The sequence below is a fragment of the Topomyia yanbarensis genome, chromosome 3 (assembly GCF_030247195.1).
Source record: "Topomyia yanbarensis strain Yona2022 chromosome 3, ASM3024719v1, whole genome shotgun sequence".
Lineage (NCBI taxonomy): Eukaryota > Metazoa > Arthropoda > Insecta > Diptera > Culicidae > Topomyia > Topomyia yanbarensis.
The window spans coordinates 275,170,349-275,194,618 of record NC_080672.1 but is presented as its reverse complement, the minus strand read 5'-3'; the positions used below and the strand labels follow the sequence as shown (position 1 = coordinate 275,194,618).

General features: G+C 35.6%; 2 protein-coding genes across 6 annotated transcripts in view; one reads left to right on the top strand and one right to left on the bottom strand.

Moving 5' to 3' along the window:
* Nucleotides 1-15,763: 15,763 nt before the first annotated feature.
* LOC131689611 (TM2 domain-containing protein almondex) lies at nt 15,764-16,855 on the bottom strand. 3 transcript variants are annotated; one of them, XM_058974823.1, is made up of 4 exons: nt 16,695-16,855; nt 16,599-16,621; nt 16,475-16,537; nt 15,764-16,418 (listed from the first exon to the last, which is right to left on the bottom strand). In XM_058974823.1, exons 1-4 carry the CDS (start codon nt 16,786-16,788, stop codon nt 15,864-15,866), a joined length of 735 nt encoding a protein of 244 aa, XP_058830806.1. In that variant the 5' UTR covers nt 16,789-16,855; the 3' UTR covers nt 15,764-15,863. The 3 variants fall into 3 exon arrangements, with proteins under 3 accessions (XP_058830806.1, XP_058830805.1, XP_058830804.1); XM_058974822.1 differs by having other exon boundaries at nt 16,593-16,618; nt 16,695-16,854; XM_058974821.1 differs by having other exon boundaries at nt 16,593-16,621; nt 16,695-16,853.
* A 3,059-nt stretch (nt 16,856-19,914) lies between these two features.
* The window catches only part of LOC131690261 (WD repeat-containing protein 47), a 253,294-nt gene continuing 248,938 nt past the window's right edge, over nt 19,915-24,270 (top strand). Inside the window, exon 1 of one of the 3 annotated variants that reach the window (XM_058975891.1) lies at nt 19,915-20,898. The gene's annotated coding sequence lies outside the window, so the exon portion shown is untranslated. The remainder of the gene's footprint in view (nt 20,899-24,270) is intronic. The other 2 variants (XM_058975890.1, XM_058975892.1) reach the window with 2 other exon arrangements.

Genomic DNA, 24,270 nt, shown 5'->3' with positions numbered 1-24,270 from the left:
CCAAATGTGACGCAATATCAACCAGAAATTATTTGTTCACGATATTTTCATCATTGGAAATCAGGACTGGTCCAGGTATAAAATGCAATAAGCTCTCCATGGTCGATATCAGTTTGTCTCAATAGTTTCGACTGTATTGTCAACCAAAACTCCTAATTTTTAACCCAAACTTCTAATTTTCGTACATACATCTCAAAATGAAAACGGTAGTTACAAACATAGATCAAGTCAAGTTTATAGACATTCACAAAAAAATATTATTTTCCTCTAGATATTCTGCCTGTTTGCACTTGTGGTGATCAGTGCCGCGAGCACGATTCAGATGCCATCGAACGGCCGGCTACCAGTTGGTGCCCCTCAACCACATCCAGCAGTGTTACGAGTAGCGCGGGCGGCGGAGGTGCCAGAATCTCCAAAAGACGCCTCTACCCAGCAAGAGGCGGTCGAGAGTAGCGCGGATGATATGGATAAGGCGGAAACATTCGGTTTTGGATTCCATAAACACGTTCACATTTCCCCATCCTATGGTGGATACTATGGCGGGGGTTACTATCCGTACTATCCGTATGCCTATAATTATGGCTATAACTATCCGTATTATTACTAAAAAAAAACTCCCTGTATAGCTTTAATATTTGACTGTCGAAAATATAAGAATATTTTAAGTCAAGAAATCTTGCCTGTATGAGAAAAAAAAAATCTTTTAATTGCACTAGTTTACAACATTTCTGAACTCAATAAGCTGGTGATCATTTTCAATGTAAAATCGTGCCTGAATTTGAAAATGAAGTCCAAAAAAATTACAGTAGAACAGTTTTCGAATTTTTTTACTGTAACTTTAAAATAAAAAGTACTTACAGTAAAATCTTCGATTGTAGTGCATCAATATGAAATCTTATTATGTTGACTTGAAGGTAATTGAATGCATTTTAAATTGCTTCTTATAACAATAATTTCAGGTTCAGTGGAGTAATGTGATTAAAATTTTGGCATTAAAAAACACGCATACTATTTACATGTGTCATACAGAACCGTATATGTACAAAATACGTTGTAAACTGCACGATCCACAACGCCCTGATACACATAGGAGAACTGGTGGTAAAATGAACAGGTTAAGCAAAGTCATTATTTTCTATCTAATAAGTGAATAAGATATTGAAATCACCTTATATGTTTCTTGTTAGACATGTTTTGTACATATTTGGTGAAAATGAATCGAAATAAACGAATTTTTTCAAACATTTTTCTTGATTTCAAAACATGTCCAAAAATGAGACATGTTTATAGCATGTGGGTAAAATGAACAGCTTCTGGTGACCTACAAAATGTCCTGTATGTATGCAATGCTTAGCGTTGGGAAGCATTTTCCGAGCAATGCTGATGTCCCAGCGGATCATAAGCTTTGCATAATACACAGAGCATTTCGTAGATAAAAAACTTGTCACGGAAAAAATTGAATTTTCATGACGTAATTTTAATCAATTTACAATCCTATGACATCGAAACAAATCTAACAATATAAAATAAAATAAAATTAAAATTTCACATCAAAAGACCTTATATTCTATATGCAGAATTTAATATTAGCGATAAACATGAATGGCGATTTTGGTTTATATGATATTTATTTCACATTTGATAGCTTTTTATCAAAAGAGATGATTTCAATATCCTTTGAATACTTGGCAGGTCACGTTGCTGTTAAGTTTGTTCTAAATTCAACAAACATTGTCTTGATTTGGCTACCTGCTCATTTTACCCCTCCCTCCCTCCTGTTTATTTTACCCACAGTTCCCCTATCGGAAATTGATGAGACACTAGCTTCACGAGTGATAACTCATTCACCTATTTCGTCAACTTTTATTTTCGTTATTGAAACATCCAGAAGATTGTAATTTGAAATTATGTTGAATTCACATTCTTCTTCTACGACTTCTACGACGTACCGATTTTATTGTATAGGGCCATAAAATTTCAATATACACTCAGGTTTTTTTTTACGCGGGTGATACGAGCCGCGTAAATGAAAACCGCGTAAATGAAAACCGCGTAAATTTCAAGATCCGCGTAAATAAAAACCGCGTAAATTTCAAAATCCGCGTAAATGAAAACCGCGTAAATTTCAAAATCCGCGTAAATGAAAACCGCGTAAATTTCAAAATCCGCGTAAATGAAAACCGCGTAAATTTCAAAATCCGCGTAAATGAAGACCACTTAAATTTAAGAATCCGCGATAAAGGGAACCTCATTGATGGATACCGCGTAAATTTCAAAATCCGCGTAAATGAAAACCGCGTAAATTTCAAAAACCGCGTAAATGAAAACCGCGTAAATTTCAAAAACCGCGTAAATGAAAACCGCGTAAATTTCAAAATCCGCGTAAATGAAAACCGCGTAAATTTCAAAATCCGCGTAAAAAAAACCGCGTAAAAAATACCGCGCAAAAAAAAAACCGCGTAAAAAAAACTTGAGTGTACTACAATAAACGCTCTACAAATCATTCTGAAGTTTAGATTTTGAGATTTTATACCTATAATAAGTCTTGTTCGATGTCCTACATAATTTCAAAACACGAACTGCTAGATGTTCTAGGATAAAAATTGTATAATGTAGTGGCGTAGCCAGGGGGGGGGGGGGGTTGGGGGTTAAACCCCCCCCCCCCCCCAAACCAAAATTAATTGGATTGAAAAAAATTGATGCTGACGAATTTAATTTAATATTTCACAAAATATTTTTGGAAAAATATTCTCTGATCACTACATTGAGAACTGTGTTTAAAGCGTCATGAGAACTTTTGGAAAATTGTGGGAAGGGGATCTTGTAACTTATCTCTTAGCCAAAATCCCATAGTTGTCAAATTACTTCAATGTAAAATAAAATAACTGTCTGAATTATTATGAGCTCATTTTTGGAAAGATGCTTCAAAATATGGATTAGAGACAATTTTTCGAATGGGAATCTAAATTTGAATAGGTTGATTGCATATAAAACACAAGCTTGTTTACCGAAAACTTACATACATTTCAACATTTGCTGAAAATGTATTTTTTTAGATTGTGTAGAGTTTAGACAACAATTCAATATGGTTAACAACAAGAATAACATTTCAGAAACTAGTTGAAAGCTGATGTAATTTTGTCGCTAGCAGGTCAGGATCGGTTTTATGAGCATTGGAATTTTGTTGTATTATCATCTATATGAATAGCCTCTTAGCAGGATGCAATGGATGGCGTACTGAAATTTAATGCTCGATAAATTTTTAACGGTCACGATCACATTCATTCGAAACTGCCAAATTTCGATGTTAAGTAACATTGAAGAATTTCAAAACGTAAAACTGTTCATCTGCTGATAGAATAATTTTGACAGTTAATCCTCCTAGAAGTAATTATAGACAATTCAACCAAATTTGGGTCGAGACTTAATGTCTCCAGCAAAGTTTTCGAAAGTGCTATTTCAAACAACTTTGTCAAAGACATAAATATCCCACATATTCAGAGTATCGAAATATAGTAGTAGAAAACCTTTACAACAAGCTATTCTGAAATTACTGTATTTGATAAATCTCTTCTGCGGTAATTAAATAATAAATTCACATTGCGTTCAAGGTGCCTTTGAAGCTTACAAAAAAAAGGGAACTGGATTTAAAACAAATAATTCCCAGATATTAAAAGGACTCAAAAACACAAAGAGTGATTCCATTTTCAGGAGCTAGCATCAATTCGGCGCTAGCTTAGTCCGTCCACCAAGTTAGTGTCGGATTCTGATGAGATGAAGTCGAAACGCAAGTTTCAGTTCCATCCATCCATAATTTAGTTATAGGTTTTGTGTTCTCAACTCGCAATGATTGTTTCAAACAATTTTATCCGTAGCGCAGAAAAAAATAGTTTTCACCTAAATTTTTCTTCACTAAGAAGAAATATAGCAGGCCTAGTCCATTTAAATCCCTATATGTTGAATTCATCTAGCCTTCATATTTTCAACAAAATTGTTTGAAATGACATTATCAAAAACTTTGCTGAAGGCACCATGTCTCTTAATATTTTTGAAAAATTAATTCACCATAATTACCTCTATGAGAGTTAATCACTAAAATTTCTATATCAAAGCAGGCGCTGTTTTATGTTGATAACTTCCCGAAGTTGTCAAACCTTCAAAGCCAAGGATTATTATATTAGGTGATCTTGAACGTTGAAAATTTTTTAGATCATTTATCCCACTTTAAAAGATCGCAATTTTTGACTTCATTGACATATTATACAAGAAAATAATCTATAGAGGTTTGAAAACTGTTCCATGTTGAACCTTCTTGTTTGTAGACTGGAATGATATCTGTTAGACTACTTATGTTTTTGAGTTTTCAATAATTTATCAAACTCATATTAAATTTTAGCATTTTTTCAAAAAATTTGCGATTTTCATCAAAACCCCCTCCAAACCAAATTTCTGGCTACGCCACTGGTATAATGCTTGTTATTTTTTTTTGTAAAATGGGTATGTAGTATCACATATATTTACGGATTCGTATAGTTTGTATTAGCATTGTTCACACAGTTGAGCAGCTAGCGTTTCAAAATACGAGTTTTATGGCGTGTGAGGATTTAGTTTACAACGAATTTTGTAAGATAAGAATGTTATTTCATGTAATACATTTGTAAATATTACAAGCAGTATTGCATACCAATCATTCGATGACTTATAACTTCATTGAGCCTGAAATTATTGTTATCAGAAGTCTTGAATCATTTGGATAAACGCATTCGAACTTACCCACATTAAATTCTTTCAAAATTCTTCGATTTACTTGTTAACCAGAATTCTGACAGAGCGTCCCTCATATATTAAGAAACAAGCCCTAGATAAATTGGAATAGAGATGGTTCAGTAAGTTGACCCAGAGAAACTCAAAAATTCCCATTTTACAAAAAAAAAAAACTTGCAATTTTCGTCGGATTCAAACTAACAAGTGCTTATTTTCATTGGTTGTTAGCAGGCTTTAAGTTTGCATAAAAATATAATTTTTAGGATTCCTTTATCTAGCCGAAAATCTTGACCACACACTCATTTTTCTTTAAAAAATGAAGAAAAATTAAGAAAAAGTTCAATAAACTCGTAAATAGCGTCAGAACCAGTAGTCGCACGAAAACAAAATAATCATACGACCGAAAGTGCATTCAATTACCTTCAATTCAACATAATAAGATTTCATATCGATGCACTACAACCGAAGATATTTGGATTTTACAGAACGTGCTTTTTATTTTAAAGATGGAAATTTATTTTTTTACTGTAACTCGAAAACTATTCTACTGCAATAAGGATTCAGCACGAAATTTTACATCAAAAATGGAGTGCAAGTATTGAAGTTCAGATTTTCATTTAGATTTTGTAAACTAGTGTTACTAAGTGAAACCAAACTCTCGAGATGATAAATTATTGCAGTTTTTATACAGTTTTACAAGGTCTTCAAAAAGTTTATAGTACACCGAGGAAAAGGCACCCAAGAATTTCCTAAGCCGTATGAACCAGCTTTATGACGATTCCATTGAACGCTTTAAAATATCATAAGCAGGCTAATGAATTAAAGTTGAACAGAGAATGGGCAAAAATCGAAAACGAAAAAAGCAGTATTTCCACACCGTGTGTTAGATCTTCATAAAAATCAATCAGTCAATGTAGAATGTTGTTACAGTATTGCTGATTGATTTTTATGAAGATCTAACACATGGTGTGGAAAAAACTGCTTTTTTCGTTTTCGATTTTTGCCCATTCTCTTTTCAACCTCAGTTATATCTTCATTCCTTCACTCCATGGAAGTCCAACTTATGTATTTCATAAGACAGTCTTATGGCCCGCTTCAATATATGCGTTATGATTTTTTTTTATAAAACTCGTATGAGATGTTATTGTGATGTATGTTATTGATTTTATAGCATCATATTTTACTTTTCATAAAAGGCGCTTTTTGAAAAGTTCATAATTGAATCTTATGAATTCAGTACTGGCAAAGACGGCAGACCAAGAGATAATAATTTTAAATCAGCACTTATTTTTTGCAGCAAATTATTTAGTGGATTAAGAGTTGCTATTATTTTTAAATCCAGAAGGAATCCGATTATTATTGACATGAACTTAGAAATTATTTGTGCATATAATAAGTTTCTGATGGGTATTTTATAATTATTAAAATCATTTGAGAATCATTCAGTTATAAATCTAAATGCACTGGTAAATAGCGACAGATCGTTACTCATTAAGCACAAATTTTAACATTTAATGAAAGAGTTTTGTCTTCTAGTGAAATCTACACTTGGTTTGTTTGTCCAAAATTTCCATTCAAAGTATATTTTGACAGTTGAGTGGTTATTAAAAAGACACGAGATATAATATACATCAACAAAAACCTATATAATTCATTCGAAAATTGTAATGGATTTCATAAGACTGATTCATGAAATTCGCTATTTCTGCCATGTTTTCTAGTTAGAAATGTCCACCATTTTCTAATAAATTTATATACGATAAAATAAGTTTCCTAAATGAGCACCTGTGACGTTCATTCGGGCATTTATATGAGCTTCTTAAGACTGTCTTATGAAAATAGCACGAGATAGCTTTGGAAAATTTTCCCTCCAAATCATAAAACAAACTCATGATTTCCATTCATAATGCTTATGTCTGAAAGTCTGGTAATATGGTAATGTTTTTTCTTTAGCACATTTTTTTTGGTGGGTGTGGCGATAATGGGGGGAGGGGGCCTTTGGAATTATTTATATCTCCATATAGTATTCGACGTATGTATTTCTCCCACGAAGGAGATGGCCATGGTCGGAGGGTGTGTACCACGAAAGGGGGGAGGGTTCTGAAGTAATCCTTATCTATTCATTCAATTTTATTATTATTAGCGACGAATTCAATTTTGACATAAGTATTCATTCCACCAAGGAGAAGGTCATGGGGCGATTTTTGTGCATTATAGGGAGCAGGAGGTACCTGAGCTGAGGAAGAAGAGGGGAGGGGTGCCCGAAATTACTTTTTTTAACTGCATATATTATTTGGCATACGTATTTCTTCCACCAAGGAGGTGGACATGATTGATGGTTTCGGAACCTTAAGGAGAGGGAGGGTATCTGAAGCACTATCTATCAAGCGCTATCAAAATCCAAAAATTTTATTGCATGTGGGTTTTCAAGCACACAAATGAAATGGCAAAAATTATTTGATAGAGAACTTTTACGCGAATGACAATATAATACTGAGGAATTGCATGCCTTTGTCGAAAATTAAAATTATGTTGGAAATTATATAAAAAATTGCACTTACAATCGCTTCATCATTGCTGGATGAACAGCTCTTCTTTAAAATAGCCACTAAATCTTGCGCTTACGGAAAGCATAAGCATTGTGCTGAAAAAATACAACACTTTTATATAGGACGAATTCCTCGAACCAATCGAATATTTGGTGGCGTGGTCGGCGATCTTCTTCAAGTTTTGCCCGTTATTCCACACGTACTGATGAAATCAATTCCTGCTTAAGGGGGTAGCACCCAAAAGCATCCCATCATTGTAACTCAAAGGCGGATCAGAATACATTAATAGAATATACTAGAAAGTTTCGCAGTTTTATCTAAACATAAGTTCTTTTTTTTAATATACCCTCCACTATCCCCCATACCAAGAAACTCGCACAGAGAGTCCCCTGGTAATGAACACAACAATAATAAAAACAAAACAGAAAAACGCGGAGATATATAAAAAAAGTTTCTTTAACACAAAAAAATAAATTGGACATGTGTTACCGAATTTTTACCGATTCAAAGAAAAAAAATCTCAGAAGAACTGAAGAAGATTTATTTTCTAAATTTTCAAACTTTTATACAATTGATAAAGTCACCCACTACATACTATATTTTGCATACAGAATTACAGGAGAATGTCAATTATATGAATACGTTATGATTGAGCTGATTTTTTTGTTCAACTATACTTGTACCAAAGTTTGCTGAAATAGATGCTAGATGCTATGGGTTCACTTGATCGCTTCAAATTTGTGGAGATTTGATCCCCTTCGCCATGCTTCATACGCACCACTGAAAATAACCAAATTCACACCATAACAATTGAAGTCATTGTTGCCATAAAATAACAAAAAAATACTTTCAAAAATGAACGCTTCATCGTACAGAAACTTAACTGTAATTGTTTACTACAGTATACGTAGCAACCATGCATCCCACATTTGACGTTCCTCAACCATAATAACGACATTGCACAGAGATTTGGGGAATTCGTAAAAAAAATCTTGTGAGAGATGCGTAATATGTAGTAACAAAAATAGTAATATGTAATCACAACAATTTAATCAATACCACAATACATTTATAACATTGAATGGGGTTAGGTATCTATTTTTGTCCTATTAGGGAGGGTACCACATTATTTCATTATTAATTTTATTATTTCAGCTTCTTTGCTTTGTTATTGGGAGCCATTTTTTATTACGATTATAGAGGTTTTAGCCTTAAGGTCATTCGCCTCTTATTAAGAGCCAATGTAATAACAAAATTGTCTTGAGAATGGTGAAAATCTTCTGTTTGGGCGCAGCAAAAACTCTAATCGAGTACCCCAATTATCGCAACACCATATGAGCCAATGCGTTGAACAAAGATGACAGACGCTGCTCTAACCAAAGGCTTCAGATGGGTAGGATGATAATAGAAAAAGGGCAAAAATAGGCTTATTACCCTACATGCACTTTTAAACACGTTTTCAAAAAATAATCAAGTGTCCCCAAATTAGGGATCGAGTCTCCACTAATCAAAGAATTTTCCAATTTTTTGTTGTTTTCCAAAAATGCTCATAGCTCATGTCCAGTATAATATTTCCATGTAATTTTTTTATGATTATCAGTCAGAAACAAATAAAACTACAAAAAATACATAGTTTTTGTATCATTCCACGGAGTAGGATTGAAAAATAAAAAAGGGGATCAAGTCTCCTCAGTCTCCCCTATCGAGTACTACAATCGGAGAAACACCATAAACGTGAGAAAAATAGTAAGAATCGATTAAAAGGCTAGATGGCAGCAGGAATGTAACAGTAGATACAGAAAACGTGTTTAATCCACCTAACAGTGTGATGAGACATTTCTTATAACTCTTATCACTCTTCGGATATTATATCGTTTGAGAATATTTAGAACTTGATGCTTCGCGATGTTTTTGATAACACATACTACATGGGATAGTGGCAGGACTCAAAGAATCGCTCAAATCAGCATAGGACAACATCAGTGCTAGAAATCTCAAACCAAATCAATGGGAAAGCGAAAAAATGGCCCATGAAATAGACATACCAACGAATTATTGTTAATGCTCTGTTAATAAAATATCTATATTGTGGTGGGAAAACTGTGGGGTTATATATTGTACTGAGCCAAAAAAATCGAAATTTTTTTTGAATCGTTTCGAAGTTTATACTTTACTCAAATTTCCAACGCGACTGAGAACTAAGAAATCAACGCTTTTTCTTGAAAAGGGCGATACTAGCAGTGATACCATTCAAAGAAAATCAACAGTGAATATTTCCAGACTTGGTTTGGAACTATTGTGTTTTTTTACATCCTAGATTGCATGATTCAGTGATCGAAACCCAAAACTTCATAAAGTATTTGAAATTATTAAATTAAAATTTGTTTTTGCTATTGAAATTGGCAAAATGATAGTATCGCCCCTTTGGCGATTGTTTACTTTTTCGGTCCCACCTATCAGCATTGAAGTATCGCCCTTACGTTTTTTTACAATAACTACCGTTTTACACCACCGATTTCGTCCGGGTTTTTTCAATAGCGATCATTGTTACTATTTACAGCTGGTATCAGCTTGATAATCCTAAAAAATACGAAAATAACTTTTCGCCTCTAAACTGTTAGCAAAAAAAAGTATCGCCCTGTTTGTTTGCATGGAGCGTGTAGGGCGAAACTTTAAATAAACAAACAAAAATACAGTTTCGCCCGTTGTATTTTTTGCTGTAGTCTAAGAAAGCAATATCGTAGAATCAAAATTTTAGGTTAATTTGTTGCGTTTCAAAGCCCTCATTCGCATGTATGAAAAAAGCCATATGTTAACTTTTGTAAGTATCGCCCTTTTCACAAAAAAGCGTTGAAATAAAATGGCAGCTCCTGATATCACGCTATCTCTGAAGTGCATGCGTGCATAGTTTCAAATTTTACTTCGACATCGACTTTTTCTAAAGGTGACTTCCCAGTAGTATCCTTGATTTGAATTATTATCGCTAATACTAATGCCAAAGAACAAATAAAAACCTCACGAAAGCGAACCGTTTGGGAAAATCATCATCATTACTGGAATTTTCATTTTCACGAATCTTTTCGATAACCTTCCGTCACTTGCGTTAATGCACTGGGTGCACAGTGCTCTGAAAATCTAGCGAAATTGTCTTAGGGCACCAGCGGATCTAATTCAGAGCTATCTGCGCGGCGAGTTAAATCAGTAAAGAATACTAAAAATTAATTTCTATTCCATAATTTTCAGTTCAGCAATTCGAGAGAGTGTTCACCGCAAGCCATGAAAAATAGACGACGTTGTGAAGCGATGGTCACTATTTATTAAAAAATCACGGTTAAATAAAAAATAAAACTATTAAAAAATTTCAAATAGTTTATAATTTTCACAAACGTATTAGGAAAAATTGTTTAATAAGCTTTCGTAATATTGTGTAGGAAAAAAGCTGAAAATTTCAGTATTTTCTCTATCTGCAACATATAAACCCTTAAGTATACCTATTAATTGGTATACGAATTGGAATAGGTTCGCCAAATTTTGGAAGAAGTCTATAGTCTCTTGAAAACTACCTAAAAATTGTTGTAGTTCGATGCAATAAAAAAATCCCCAAAAATGAAATGTGCCTATTAATGTGAAACACAGTGAATAATACATAAAATAAAGACCCATTTTTATCAGTCTCATGGTGTATTTTAGGCTGACAAAATGGACATTGACTAAATCGGGCATTTTTTTTCTTTATAATAAACTGAAGCTGTTAAAATATTCTTCTCGTCCCTTGATGTCTGATAACTATTTCTGATTATGATGAATTTTTCATTTTTGCATATTTCCATCTTCATGATAAGGAAAACATGCTCAAGAAAGGATTTACTCGAATTCAGTCTTGTTCGTCTGCTAGAGCCCATCAAATATATGTTCATATTTGGCTGATAAAATCGGGGTTTCAATGTGTTATAATAGATATTCAGCATTCGAAGAAGTTTCTTGTGAACGAGTGTAGAACAACTTTGTTTCTACTAACTTGAAATCAGCGGCGTAGCCAGAAATTCGGTTTGGTGAAAATCGATCATGCTGTCCAAACGGCATAATTCCGAAACCGTAATTTTTGAAGTTTTAAAATTATGCAGAATTAATTTTTCAGAAAATAGTAACAGAGTTCGTGTTGTCTTTAGCGAATTTGTTAAGATTTTATTGTAGTCATGAATTATCCTGAGAAAATTCACCATAAATACTTCTTGGACGATATACCCTCAAAATTATTTTATCAAATGATGCGCAGTTTAACGTTTGTAAAACTCATCGAAGATACTAAACCTCCGAAATTGGCAGTTTCAAAATGATGCTATCTTGACCTTAAATTACTGTTTATAAACATCTGACCTACACATATAATTGGTCATACAACAAAAATCAAATGCTCATCAAAATCGATCAGAACCTGCCAGAATCGAATGGAAATCGTCATTTTTCATAAATTTCTCTCTACATTCGAAAAGTGTTATCCTCGTTATTAATCATATTACGTTTTCATCTCAACTCGACGCATTCCCAAAATAAAAACCTGTTTTAATCTACCTAGTGGTGCATTGTGCTTTTCTCATTTGTCCAGACTACGATTCTATGGCTGGTTATGTTCAATACAATGGTGGAAATGAATATTTCATGTCCAGTACGATTTGCACATACGTACAATGGATCGACAGCCACGATCTAGAGATACTGTGTGATACTGAAACATCGCTTGAAACCAGCGGCGGATCATGGAGAAAGATCCGGGAGGTCCGGGTCCTGCCAAAAATTTTCAACTTGTTAAGGAATTTTAAACTAGTTTTAATTTTAAAGTAGCAACTTCTCACTGCATGCTCGCTCCGGGCTGATATGATTGACGACTTTTAGAGTGATTGCATAACCTTTCTATATGAGAAAGGCAAAAATGTGCCAAAGTCCAAAAAAATCAATTTTTGTCAAACATTATTTTTTCGAGTTTACATCAAATCTCAATGTTTCATGCATTATAAAGTCATTTGGCATCAAAAATACAAATTTGATTTTGAATTTTTTTCATTTCGCTTTATATGGGAATTTGCTGTGTGATTGCACTCTTCAACTCGTTACTCCGGAACCGGAAGTCCAATCAATAAAAATTCAATTGCAGCCGATGGGAAGGTTGTACCTTTCATTTGAGACTAACTTTGTGCAAATCGATCCAGCCATCTCTGATTAACAGAGGTCACATTTTTTCCCACATACACACACAGACATTTTCCGATGAACTGAGTCGATTGGCATATGACACTCGGCTCTCCGGGTCGGGATTAGATTGACGAATTTTAGAGTGAATGAGAAAGGCAAAAACATTTTTAGCAAATGTTGAAAGTTGCATTTTTTTGGTGAGCAGTTCTATGTTTCATAGACATTAAATCAATTTTAACTTCGCTTCCTATTAAATAAAGACCCTTATTACAGTACATCTCTACAAAAGCGAGCTCAATTTGAAAAGAAATCTGATGATAATGATTGAATTCTGGAATTTTCTATTGGAATGTTTTCAGGCAGGAATTTGATATTGATGCTATTAGACAACTGTGAAATCAACACCAATAGATCAGTAACATATCAGAACCCCATTCCGACAATTTATCAAATTTCCTCATGATGTTTACAACAACAGGTTATCAATGTACGGATCAGATAATTGTTATTGTGATATTGAATTAAATCAGTCAGCATCAATAAATTTTCAACTTCAATCCAATATTTTTTTTGGGTGTGGTGGGGGGTGGGGATTGTATTGTGTTAAACCCCAAAACCTTCTCTTGGCTACGCCGTTGCTTGGAGTTATTTATTTCGCTTTTCATTTTCCGATATGTTTCAGATCGATCCGATGGTCATAAGTTAGAAAAATTGCAGTCAGAAGATTCACACAAATGAACATTTTTGTACTGATAACTTATCAAGTTCCTTCCAGACAACTTGGAAGTGTTCGGTGATTATTTCTAGCGGTTGTAGATAGAAAAATGAAATACAAAATTCGTTTTATCGAAATAATGTTTGGCTTAGTTCAATGGATTATTACTATATTGAACAATAAATAGGCGACAAAGAGTAATCAACAAACAACAAGCCATAACTTTTAAAGTATTCAAAATAGATATTTAAAGTCTTTGGTAAAGTTATTCGCAAAAGTAAGAGCTACAAATTTGCTGAAGGCATCATTTCGATATAATCACTTCCAAGAAAATTTGTGAAAATATCTCTCTCATAGGGGGATTAATCAGCAAAAGCACAATACCAAAAGAAAGGGCATATTACCTTCATTAAATTCTCTGAAGATACTATTGACCTAAAGTAAGCCGTTTTGGCGTTAATAATAGATTACATGTTTTTGGTCATATTTCTGGCAATGGGAAATGATAAAAATCTGTCGTCCGCATTTAATGTTAAATATCTCTTTTGATAATAGTCCGATTTCAACAATCTATAGGTTGTTCGAAAGGTATTCGTTAAAGCTGTCTAAAACATTTAAACTGTTAATCTATATTGTAAATTTCGGCAGATAATTTAAAAAAACTGCAAAAAACGCCATTTTTACGCATTCAAACATTCATATCTTGGAAACTAAACATCAGAATCAAAAACAAATTAATAGCGTTCATACTGTTTTTAGTTCTTTCATTTAAAATTGGTTTGGATAAGATTGGTTCAGCCATTACTGAGAAACACGAAAGAGAATTTGTCCGTTACATACACACACACACACAGACATTGTCCCAAATCGTCGAGCTGAGTCGATTGGTATATAAGACTCGGCCCTCCGGGCCTCGGAAAAAATCTTGAAAGTTTGAGCGAATTCTATACATTTCTTTTATAAGAAATGTAAAAAGAAAGGGGAATCTATCGGCTCATCCCAAACGTGGGTCAATTCAAAGCACGGAGAAGTGAACTTAAACCTGACACAGCTCCTGTCGGGCCACGGCTAATTCAGGAAGCATCTTCATAGGCTTGGGCACGCAACGTCACCGTTGTGCCCGCAGTGTGAGAACGTCGAGGAGACACCGGGGTATGTGGTCTTTGAATGTCCGAAGTTCGAAGCGACACGCAGAGAGACACTTGAAATGGGAGCGCCGGTCATGAACCCAGTTGTCTATAAAATGACAAATGACGTAAATACGTGGTACACGGTCAACAGAGTGGTGGCGCAGATCATGACTGCCTCACAGCGGAAATGACGTGATGAACTGTGAGTAACCATCCCGGGAGAACAATCGCTGTTGGTAAACTCTCCGTCATAGTAGGCTAGATTCACCGCCGAGGACTAGTCGAGTAGACCGCGATAAAGCACCAGGCATGGGTCGTCGGAGCGCTAGCGATGCAGAAACTGCCAGTCTGTGTGGATGGTCGAGACCTGGTGGTGTGTCGCGGGGTGGTTCTATAACCCTACTGAAGGAACTAACTACTAAGTAGTGGGATTAGAGTGTGTGCTTTGCACATGAAAATTCCCTCCCCATAGTAATGCCGTAAGGTAGTGCCGGAGAGGAACCAGGTTCTTGGCAAGAGCAGTTGTTTTAGCGGGTCGGGTGGCAACCCACACTCGTTCCTGAGATGTACTTGTATTACTAGATATTGAGGGTGCTTTTGACAATGTGCCCTTTCGGTATATTCTGGAGTATCTGCATGTATCTGAGGTTAGATAAACGTAATGCTTAGTGACCGCATTCTTTGCTCGTCACTGGGACATGCAGTAATATTGGAGGTTGAGTATTTACGGCTATCCTCTGAGTTGCGTTATATTACGTTCGCTATGGTTGTTGTTGAGAAAACTCAGAGTTTAGATTTTCGACCAACGGGTTTGCAGATGATTATCAAATACTAAGGGGGCTCCCAGTTAGTGGCTCATAAAAAAAGTTTTTTTAGGATTTTTGTGCATGAAAACAACAAGAGAAACAAATTATCTTTTGCGTATTTTTGAACATATATTTATTAACCAAAAACAAGTTTTTCGAATGTCTAAATAAATAAAAATCCAAACAAAACTTCAATGGTTCTTTTCACAAAGAAGCTAATGACAAACGTTCCTTGCAAGTCATTAACTCTTAGCTACTGTGTGCGGATCAAGTCAAGTACGCTGGAATTATATTGAATCCCAAACTTAACTGGTCTGTTCACATTAAGTCATAATCAAGAAAGCGTGCATGGCTTTCAGGAGTACAGGCGAACTATTTTCGAATTTCAACAAGTGGGATAAAGAAAAAGATCCGTTACTGGGCTTCAAACGAACACATCAACTAATGACGCAATCTACAAACTTGTGATTTCGCAAAAAACCTCTTACTTTTCGAAACAACACTGTGGCTTTGGCCGACTACTGCAAACTCAATTACCATATGGCTACTATTCTGCGTGCTGTATCATTTTCATGTGAGCAGTCGGTGATAGTACTAGTCGGTAGCAACTTAGAAGAACGCAATACTGGTAAACTTGTTTTTGTATTTATTCTAACTATCACATCGTACAGTACAATTTCGTGAGTATATGTATCCCAGCAAGTTCACACTAAATATACAGGGATCCATCCGCCGGTCCCAGATAGTGCAGCGAAATCAACAACACATCAATCAGTGTCCAAACTCCAAGTCCTCCAAAACTGAACAATTTGCCGATTCCTTCCTGCCAGTGTCCAAGAAAGAACCGGTCTACTCCAAACCCTCCAAGGGTTATGCTAAGGATCAACGTTGTTGACCAGCGGTAGCCCTGAGTCCAGTTACATGGAACTTTCCTCATAAACGTCCGGTGACCCATGCAGAGAATCTCCCCGTTTACGGTACAGTTTGTTTTGAACTGCGAGTCAATCGAATTACAGCCTCCCTTTTGTTCACAAACCTGCTCCCACCGCTCGGTTTGGTAACAGTACCGGCAGATGGTTTTTCGCTTAATCTCGTGACCAGCCGCATCACTGTGACACGTTACTGAGCTCTTCGGTAGGCAAGTGACATTCATTTCTGCTCCGTAAACACATTGTGCGTTGTAGTTGCACTGCAGGCAAGAATTTGGGAGATCGCTGCACAGAGTACCATTTGGGCAATGACTGGTGTCAGAAGGTATTTTACTCTAAAACAAATCTAATTGAGGTGAACTTTCAACGAACAAAACAATGTATAACTTACACCGGAATTTATCGTAAGAGCGCTTCGATCGTTATCCGTGCTAGTTTTTTCCAACTTGGTTGGCTACAAAAGAATAATAAATTATGAGGAGCTAGACTCTTTGCCGAGAAAAACTTACAATTACTTCCGGATTGTTCGAATTAACTGCTGTACCAATGAAACGAATAAGTATTAAAATAGCAATGCGATTTTCATAACATACTCATCTAGAATTACTTACATGTTTGTATGATTCTAATATGTGACAAAACAATTGACATTATCAAAAATATAACTGATTTGAAATCTAATCGAATACAACTTCGTCCTAACATGACATAAAGTATAAATCTTTTATTAAATTGATAGAAATTATATTATTAATTAGGTATTTTGCAAAACTTATTCTAAATACCGTTTTATAAATAAAACTTGTTTACTATCATGAAGCAAAATACGCTGTGTTACATGAAGCAAAGTACACTGTGTTACATAGCGATACTTTCCGAGCCCCTACTCGACTGGAATCGACTTTGCTGTACACGCAGAAAAAAGATTTGTAGGTTCAATAAAATTATGCATTAATTTCAATAAATTAAATTATTGGTCGGGAGACAATAAAATTATTTATTGAATTCAATAAAATTTATTTATTGTTCCAATAAAACAAAATTATCGTTCCGTTTTTCAATAATTATTTTATTGAAATTAAAAGAAAATTATTGATACTAAAAATGTATTTATTGAAAGCAAAAATTTGTTATTGTTCTAATAAAAAAATATTTTCAAACCAATAAGTTTGTTTGTTAAAGTGATAAACAATAAATGATTGGATTCAATAACGCATATTTTTGGTTTAAATATGCTATTTTTTTCTGCGTGTAGAGCACTCTAGTGAGAGTGTAGCCAAGAGGCCATGACATATCCAAACGAACATGAGATTTGACGTATTTCTATTGTGAATACGTCAAATTCCATGTTCGTTTGGATACGTCATGGCCTCTTGGCCACACTCTAACTAGAGTGCTCTAATTTGCTGTGCTCTTTGTTTACTGGGCTGATCACTGGTTTCTAAAGACGTTGTTTTAATACTACCCAGTAAACGGAATGGCGACTAGGCGGGTTGAAAAACATGCGGGAGAGCGGTAGGCTATTGAAACACTTCTATAGCTTCTAGGCAACCCACCCCTATACACTAAAAAAAAGTAAACGTTATGCCTATTTATTTTACACATAGATTTTTGCAATTAACGGAGGCATATAGACACTATTTGCTGGCACATAAACCTAATGTGTGTATTTACAAGAAATAATAATCTTACATTTACATTTCATAACTATTAGGCACATAAAACCCCATTCTATAACAGTATGCATATATAACTTATGTGTGTGCATACATAGTTTATACAGTTGACACATAGAAGGTATGTGTGCGCGTGATAACAATAGCATTTCTTCTTCATATGAATTTTAAGCGGTTTGAACCAAATAGAATTAACGTTTGGGTTTTTTTCAGTGAAAAGACATGAATCCGCCAAACTGGCCGGAGCTGCGCCCGGTGGAGCAGTACTGGGCAATTATGAAGCGGGAACTTCGGAAGAGCAAGAAGACAGTCAACGACGAGAAGGACATGTTAAGAAAATGAAAAAAAAACTGAGAAACTGGTGCCGGATGACATTGTATAGACTTTGATGGAGGGCATCAAGCGAAAATGCGTTCAATTTTACACTCAAGGCTCCATCGATTAACTTTTCTTTTGATTTTCGAAGTAAATATATCTCGACAAACATATGATTACGGCCTAAAAGCCAACTGTCAAAATGCACTTTGAATGTAAATTCCGGACAAACCGTTACACGCCAATCACAAATGTTGGTAGTAAACGAAAGAGAAAAGTTTTCTCTTTCATAAACTCTTGTGAACTGTGTTCGACTAGTAACGGTTTGTCCGGAATTTCCATTTAAAGTGGATTTTGACAGTTGGCTTTTAGGCCGTAATCATATGTTTGTCGAGATATGTATAAAACTACCCTAAAATTTTGGTTTGATTTTTAACATTATAAGAAAATTGGCATGATATTTTCGGTGTCGCAATAATTCGTGTTCGCCCTTTAGAAATAATAAATTTATGTTCTAAATATTTACAATTGAAGGGTTCCTAACACATTACAGTATATTGCAACAATTTCATATAAGGTATATTTACTGCTTTGGTAATAAGCGGAACAATTTCAGATATTGTTTGTTTAACATTCGAACCATTAACATGATATCATCCACATGTACAATATCACATATGGTTACAGCACTGGATATTGTTCTTCTGTAATTTAACCATTCAATTCGTCGTTACTGTAGGGGATATTGTAGAATTATTGTTATATTCATTGAATAAAATCAAAGTTCAAATTGTAGGAACAATACGAAAGTATCAACTCTAATGGTTACTATATACCGTAACATAGGTTTATTGTTCGGACCATGTCACAAAATTAACTATGTGGGTAGTCACTCAATTATAAGTTCTTTCCAATGAGCGTGTATAGCGTTACGCCAACGGACTGACATGACTAATGTCGTTTTTCACAAAGAGAATAGGGAAAGAGACGAATAGTGTGAAGCCAAAAATACCTTATTGAGCAGACCAATCGTGCAATTAGGCAATCCATTAGACGTTTGTTTGACAATTCAGCGGTGGGTTCTGTCAACAAGTCTGCTCCTGCGAACAGAAAAACTCGTCCGACAAGCATCTTTCGTTAGTCCGATTCGTTTGATGTTGGACCGAATCAACGATATTGTCGGACGTCGCACCCCTCGGATTAACGTCAGAAGAAGTAAACAAGAAATAATCAGCTGATCAGAAACGTCTCATGGATTGCCTAATGTATATAAACATTACTCATGCCTGAGTTGGAGGAGATAAGTATTGTAAATCTATCAAAAAAGAAATTTGAATTTTCGTCAGAATTAAGTGCAATCGTGATTGTAAGGTGCATTCTAGAGTCTATGTATGAGTAAAAACAAGCTTTAGAATTATTTCATCTCTTTGTTTCAAAATGCACATCGTTTGATAAACAAATCCAACGATCGACAAAAGGTTTGTTTTCAAAATATAATAGGAGTCATTTAAAGTGCTGCCTTTGGAAACGGTTGCCAAATTCTAGTGTTGAAATCATCGTAAAGGGAGTGTTGCCGTTTTGACTGATTTTCACTCTGCGTCTCTTTCACTATTCTCTTTGGTTTTTCATTGAAAAACACTGGGGCGGTGGATTGCACTGGTTTTGCACTTTCTAGCAGAAGTGGGAATGAAACAAGTCTAGTGGCCTGCTCTTCTGCTAGAAAATGCAACACCAGTGCAATCCACCGCCCCGGTGTTTTTCAACGAAAAACCCCATAAAACACTTTCCTCTCCCTCGATAATTACGGTTGTCAGTTTGACAATCGCTTTCTTTTTGCTCGCGTTTAATTTTCTTCGCAATCTCGCTTTCCCGTTGTTTTGGTCGTAAAACGCGTAAAGGCTATCGCTGCATCGCTGAGCTAGCTCAGGTTCCGTCGTTTTCTTCGCCAGCTCGGTTCGGTCTTGTATTTTGTGCCGTTTCGTGACGCGGTTGTCTTGTGCGGTGTCGGTTTAGTAGTGCATTTTTGGATACCTATACCTACTTTGCACCGGGATAGCGGTCCGTGTTTGTGTCGTGTGTCATAAACGGCAGAATCAGAGCGAAAAAAGTGTTTCTGTCATAGATACCAAGAGAAACGTTTTTTCTGAATGCGTATATGCACTTTTTGTGTTTTTCGTTCGCTGGAAACGTAATTTCCGTGGCAATTTTTCAGGATTTGTGATATTGCGTTAGTAAAGTGAAATCTGACGAAGTGATTTTTCGTGTTGAATTCTTGAACTGCATTTCTGTGTTTTGGTTACCAGGTATTAACCAAAAGGTGTGAACTAAAGGTTTTAAATAATTCGCTTTCCGGAAAAAAACGGTGATTCATGTGGTTGCAGGAAGGCATCTAGTGCCCAAATTAAAATCGACGAAAAGTTGCTGTATGAAGTTGCCTGATGTCATTGCTTAAAAAAGAATTCTAGACTACCACTGTGGAATTCGACGTTCAAATCCAATCAACGCAATTCCTGCCCATTTCATTGATTTTTGTGCGGTGTTGTCGGTGACCTCGAATTACGGTACGACAGTAGGAAATAGTTGTACTGGAACGTAACACCCAAAAAGGATTCCTTGTCCAGCTTTCGTCAGTCAATATGTATCCTCTAGTACGGGCACAACAATAGAAGAAAATCATATTTGAGGCCAATACCAAATTGGTAGTGAAATCAAGCAAATAGTATACCCGTAGCAATATTTGTGCACTAGACGAGATAATTGAAAAGAGAAAAGCCTGCATAAAGTACAATCCTGAATTATTGTTCTTGCTGCCGTCTCCGCTGAGGTAAGTGGCAACACATAATCTAGAACTAAATCCCTTAGCTACTGCATAGTAGAAAACAGGTCACTGACCACCGCCGGAGCGCGTTCGATAGTTTCTCATTTTGAGTACGTCGCATGTTATGTGCAGATACTATATGCATAACAAAATAGGAGAAATATGCAAATTCATACACCAGCTAGCAAGTACACGGGTCCTACCCGAAAAAGCAGACATACATTTACGTGAACTGTTGTCGCCTAGGTTATATTTAGTTTTTTTTTACTAAAATTTGTCAATTCGACGCCGTGTCTTTGAATAAAGACTCAACATTCAATTGTTTTGTTTATTAATTTTCTGTTCGTATTGATTCAATAGAAAATTTGGATCTTTAGCATCTATTTTCTTTCATAACAAGAGCATCAATTCATACCTATATGGTAAACAAAACATTGATATGTCGAGTTTTTATTTAGAGATTCAGAATCTTTATGTGATGATGTATGTGACATTACCTGTTCGTAAAGCGTCGGTGGCACGTAAATAATTTCATTGATAATCCATATAAATTACGGTGACCATATCAGGCGAGTAAAAAACCAGGACAGTCGAAAGGGTTCATCGTTACCTATCAATCGACTGTGCCTTCTCCATATGTTTTCGGCAGTTAAAAAGTTTTGTGGTTTGTCAGGCAGAGTTTCAGCAGTAAACAAGTTCTGGCGATCTGAGAGTAAGAGCTCAGAAAATCTTTCGTCGGAATTCGATCACCAAGCATTTTTTCGGATTTACAAACACACAGTACGTGCCACATCACCATCAGCGAAAGTTTCATGCTGAGATCGTCTGTGCAGAACCCGTGAGGAGTTTTCAGTACTAAATATACGTCATTGACGTAAAGCAGAAACATCAATGGTCCCAAGTAGATTCTCTGCACTATACCTGGCAATTTCCAACGACAATCATTATCTCTCGATGTGAGAGCTAGGAACAGAACAAGCTGCAAAACCTACCGTTATTTTCAAATTTCTCCATTTTATCGAATATTATATGAAAACTGGTTGGTTGGATAGGATGGTGTAAAAAATATCAGTTTGAGCGAGATATTCCATACTCCCTGTTATGTAGGGTGCTAAACTCGGCAGGTTAGTCGCAGTGTCCAGACATGAAGCCATGTTAATCGTCTATTAAGTATTTTTTATTTCATTTGTTTAACACGGCTCAATGCATTAGCTTACCTGAGCCGTTGATCTTTTAATATCAACAATGTGTATATAAAAATAAATAATTCGAATTTTATTGAATATTCATCGGATTTTGTGTACGCGATTCGTTACTTTACGTAAAAATCTTATTTCTTGTTAGTGATGCATTAACTGCATTGCCCGTTGTTTCTTGGGTATCACTTAGTCCGCTTTCCCTCGAGTTATTGTTTTCGTTCATGCTATCCTCGCAGTTGATGTTGTATAGGGTTTCACGATTACCTGGTTTGAGTTATCTATGGGACCTATGGGTCACAATCGTGTACCCGTGTTTTTTGTCATTTGCTTTATTATTCCGTCACTCGCACTCTCGCGGCACGAACACCATTGGAAATAATCCAGAAAAAATTCTCCAGGTTTCAAACGGATTCCACCGTTACGTATTCCGACATGATGTTTATAATGAATTTATTGGTTGTACATGGGTAGGGTAAGGGGGGGGGAACAAAACCGACCGTTGGGTAAACCCGACTTCCCTCTGTTACCGAAAATCAGAAGCACTACGCGAACTAATGTCAATGGTGTCGTGAAGAGCATCGAAAATAATCATAATGGTAGCATGACAGCATTTTATTAATCTACATTGAGATGCTCAAATGACAGAAAGTGTGTTTTTACAACTTTTGATTTGACTTTTGTGCATTCTTGCCTACAGGATATTTCTGATTTTTAAAGTGATTGCATAAAAAAATGTAAGTGGATTTAAATTCTTTGGTTAAAGTCCTACAAAGTGCGTAGATGAATTTGGTTCAACCTTTTTCATAACTTTTTTTAATTGCATCGTAATGAAAAATGACGCGGTGGGGCAAATCCGACCTCTAAATAGTGGGGTAAATCCGACCGCTTTTTTGCTAAGAAAATGTTTATTTATCAAATTGAAATATATTTTTATTGTTATTTTATATTATTTTTATGAAAAATGGGTCATAATTACAAATGAAAGACACAAAAACGTGATGATTATAGTATTCGTCAAGCAATTGCTCCGATGCAAATGGGAATATCATTACGTGCTACTGCTCGTGATTTTAGCATTCCAAGATTGACATTGAACTCCATTTTCTTCATGTTACAATTCAATAACGCAACATTCATTGATTTGTCATTGAAAAACCATAAAATTTGGGTAATATCTGCACTAAATCAACCAAAAACATAGCGGGTCGGGTTTACCCCACCATTTTTGAAAACAGCAAAAATGAACATTTTCGTAAAACGCTTGTATCTCCAAATATTCTCAAGATCCGAATAAAATGCTATTAACAGAAAGTTGCCCAGGAGTCTAACCTTTAATTTGGTATATAAAACTACTTGATCCGATGCAAAATGGGCATTTTACAGCCAAAACCATTTACTAGGTCGGATTTACCCCACCTTACCCTATAGGTCGTGTAAATGCATATCAATCTTATCATTGTCAACATAAACATATCTTGATTCTAACATTGACAAGCTCAACAACGTATTGCGTGTTTTCTTGCACACCATGGCTTGACCACAGTTTTAAACGTCATCAGCACATCATAACGAGTATGGTAGAATTGTATGACGACAACTTTCGTAAGTCTAAACTGCATTTGCACCTTTAATAACTACTCCACTTCGTGAACACTAGGGCGGATTGGGCAGTGCTTAAAAGGGCGGCCATTGTATTGCATCGAAGATTGTACAACTTTTGCTGCTGACTTTCAAACATCTTGAAATAAACAATCGATACCGCATCGATAAAAGTAAAGATACTTTACTGTTCACATTTCCTTGGGGCGACTATTATTTTTCGATTACTTTGCTTACTTCTGGCATTGGCGCGGTACATGTAGACAGCAGACTAGGCAGAAACGATTTGGTGATTAGGTATTGGTATTGACCTTGAAGTGATTTCATAATCACCAGCTCGAGAGAGCGCTTAATGAAGCTATTCCACAATAGTTGTTGATGTTTCGCTATTTTTCTTTTTATGTAATGGGTATCCAGGGAGTCGAAAAAATGCCTCTTGCAAAAGAACTCAAAAAGATGCAGAATCACCAAAACGTTGATGTGGCTTCTCAGAGGAATTCTTTGGGTCCCGGATTGAAAGACGCTTTAAGTCGAGAAGAAGCTCTGGTAATCATCGTTTCATCAATGGCACAGTTTTTCC

Coding starts and splice junctions, on each gene's coding strand:
- LOC131689611 (XM_058974821.1), bottom strand. CDS start 16,788: ATGTTAGGACGAAGTTGTATTCGATTAGATTTCAAATCAGTTATATTT. Junction 16,622..16,694: donor TATTAGAATCATACAAACAT/GTAAGTAATTCT, acceptor TCATTGGTACAG/CAGTTAATTCGAACAATCCG. Junction 16,419..16,474: donor CTCTTACGATAAATTCCGGT/GTAAGTTATACA, acceptor GATTTGTTTTAG/AGTAAAATACCTTCTGACAC.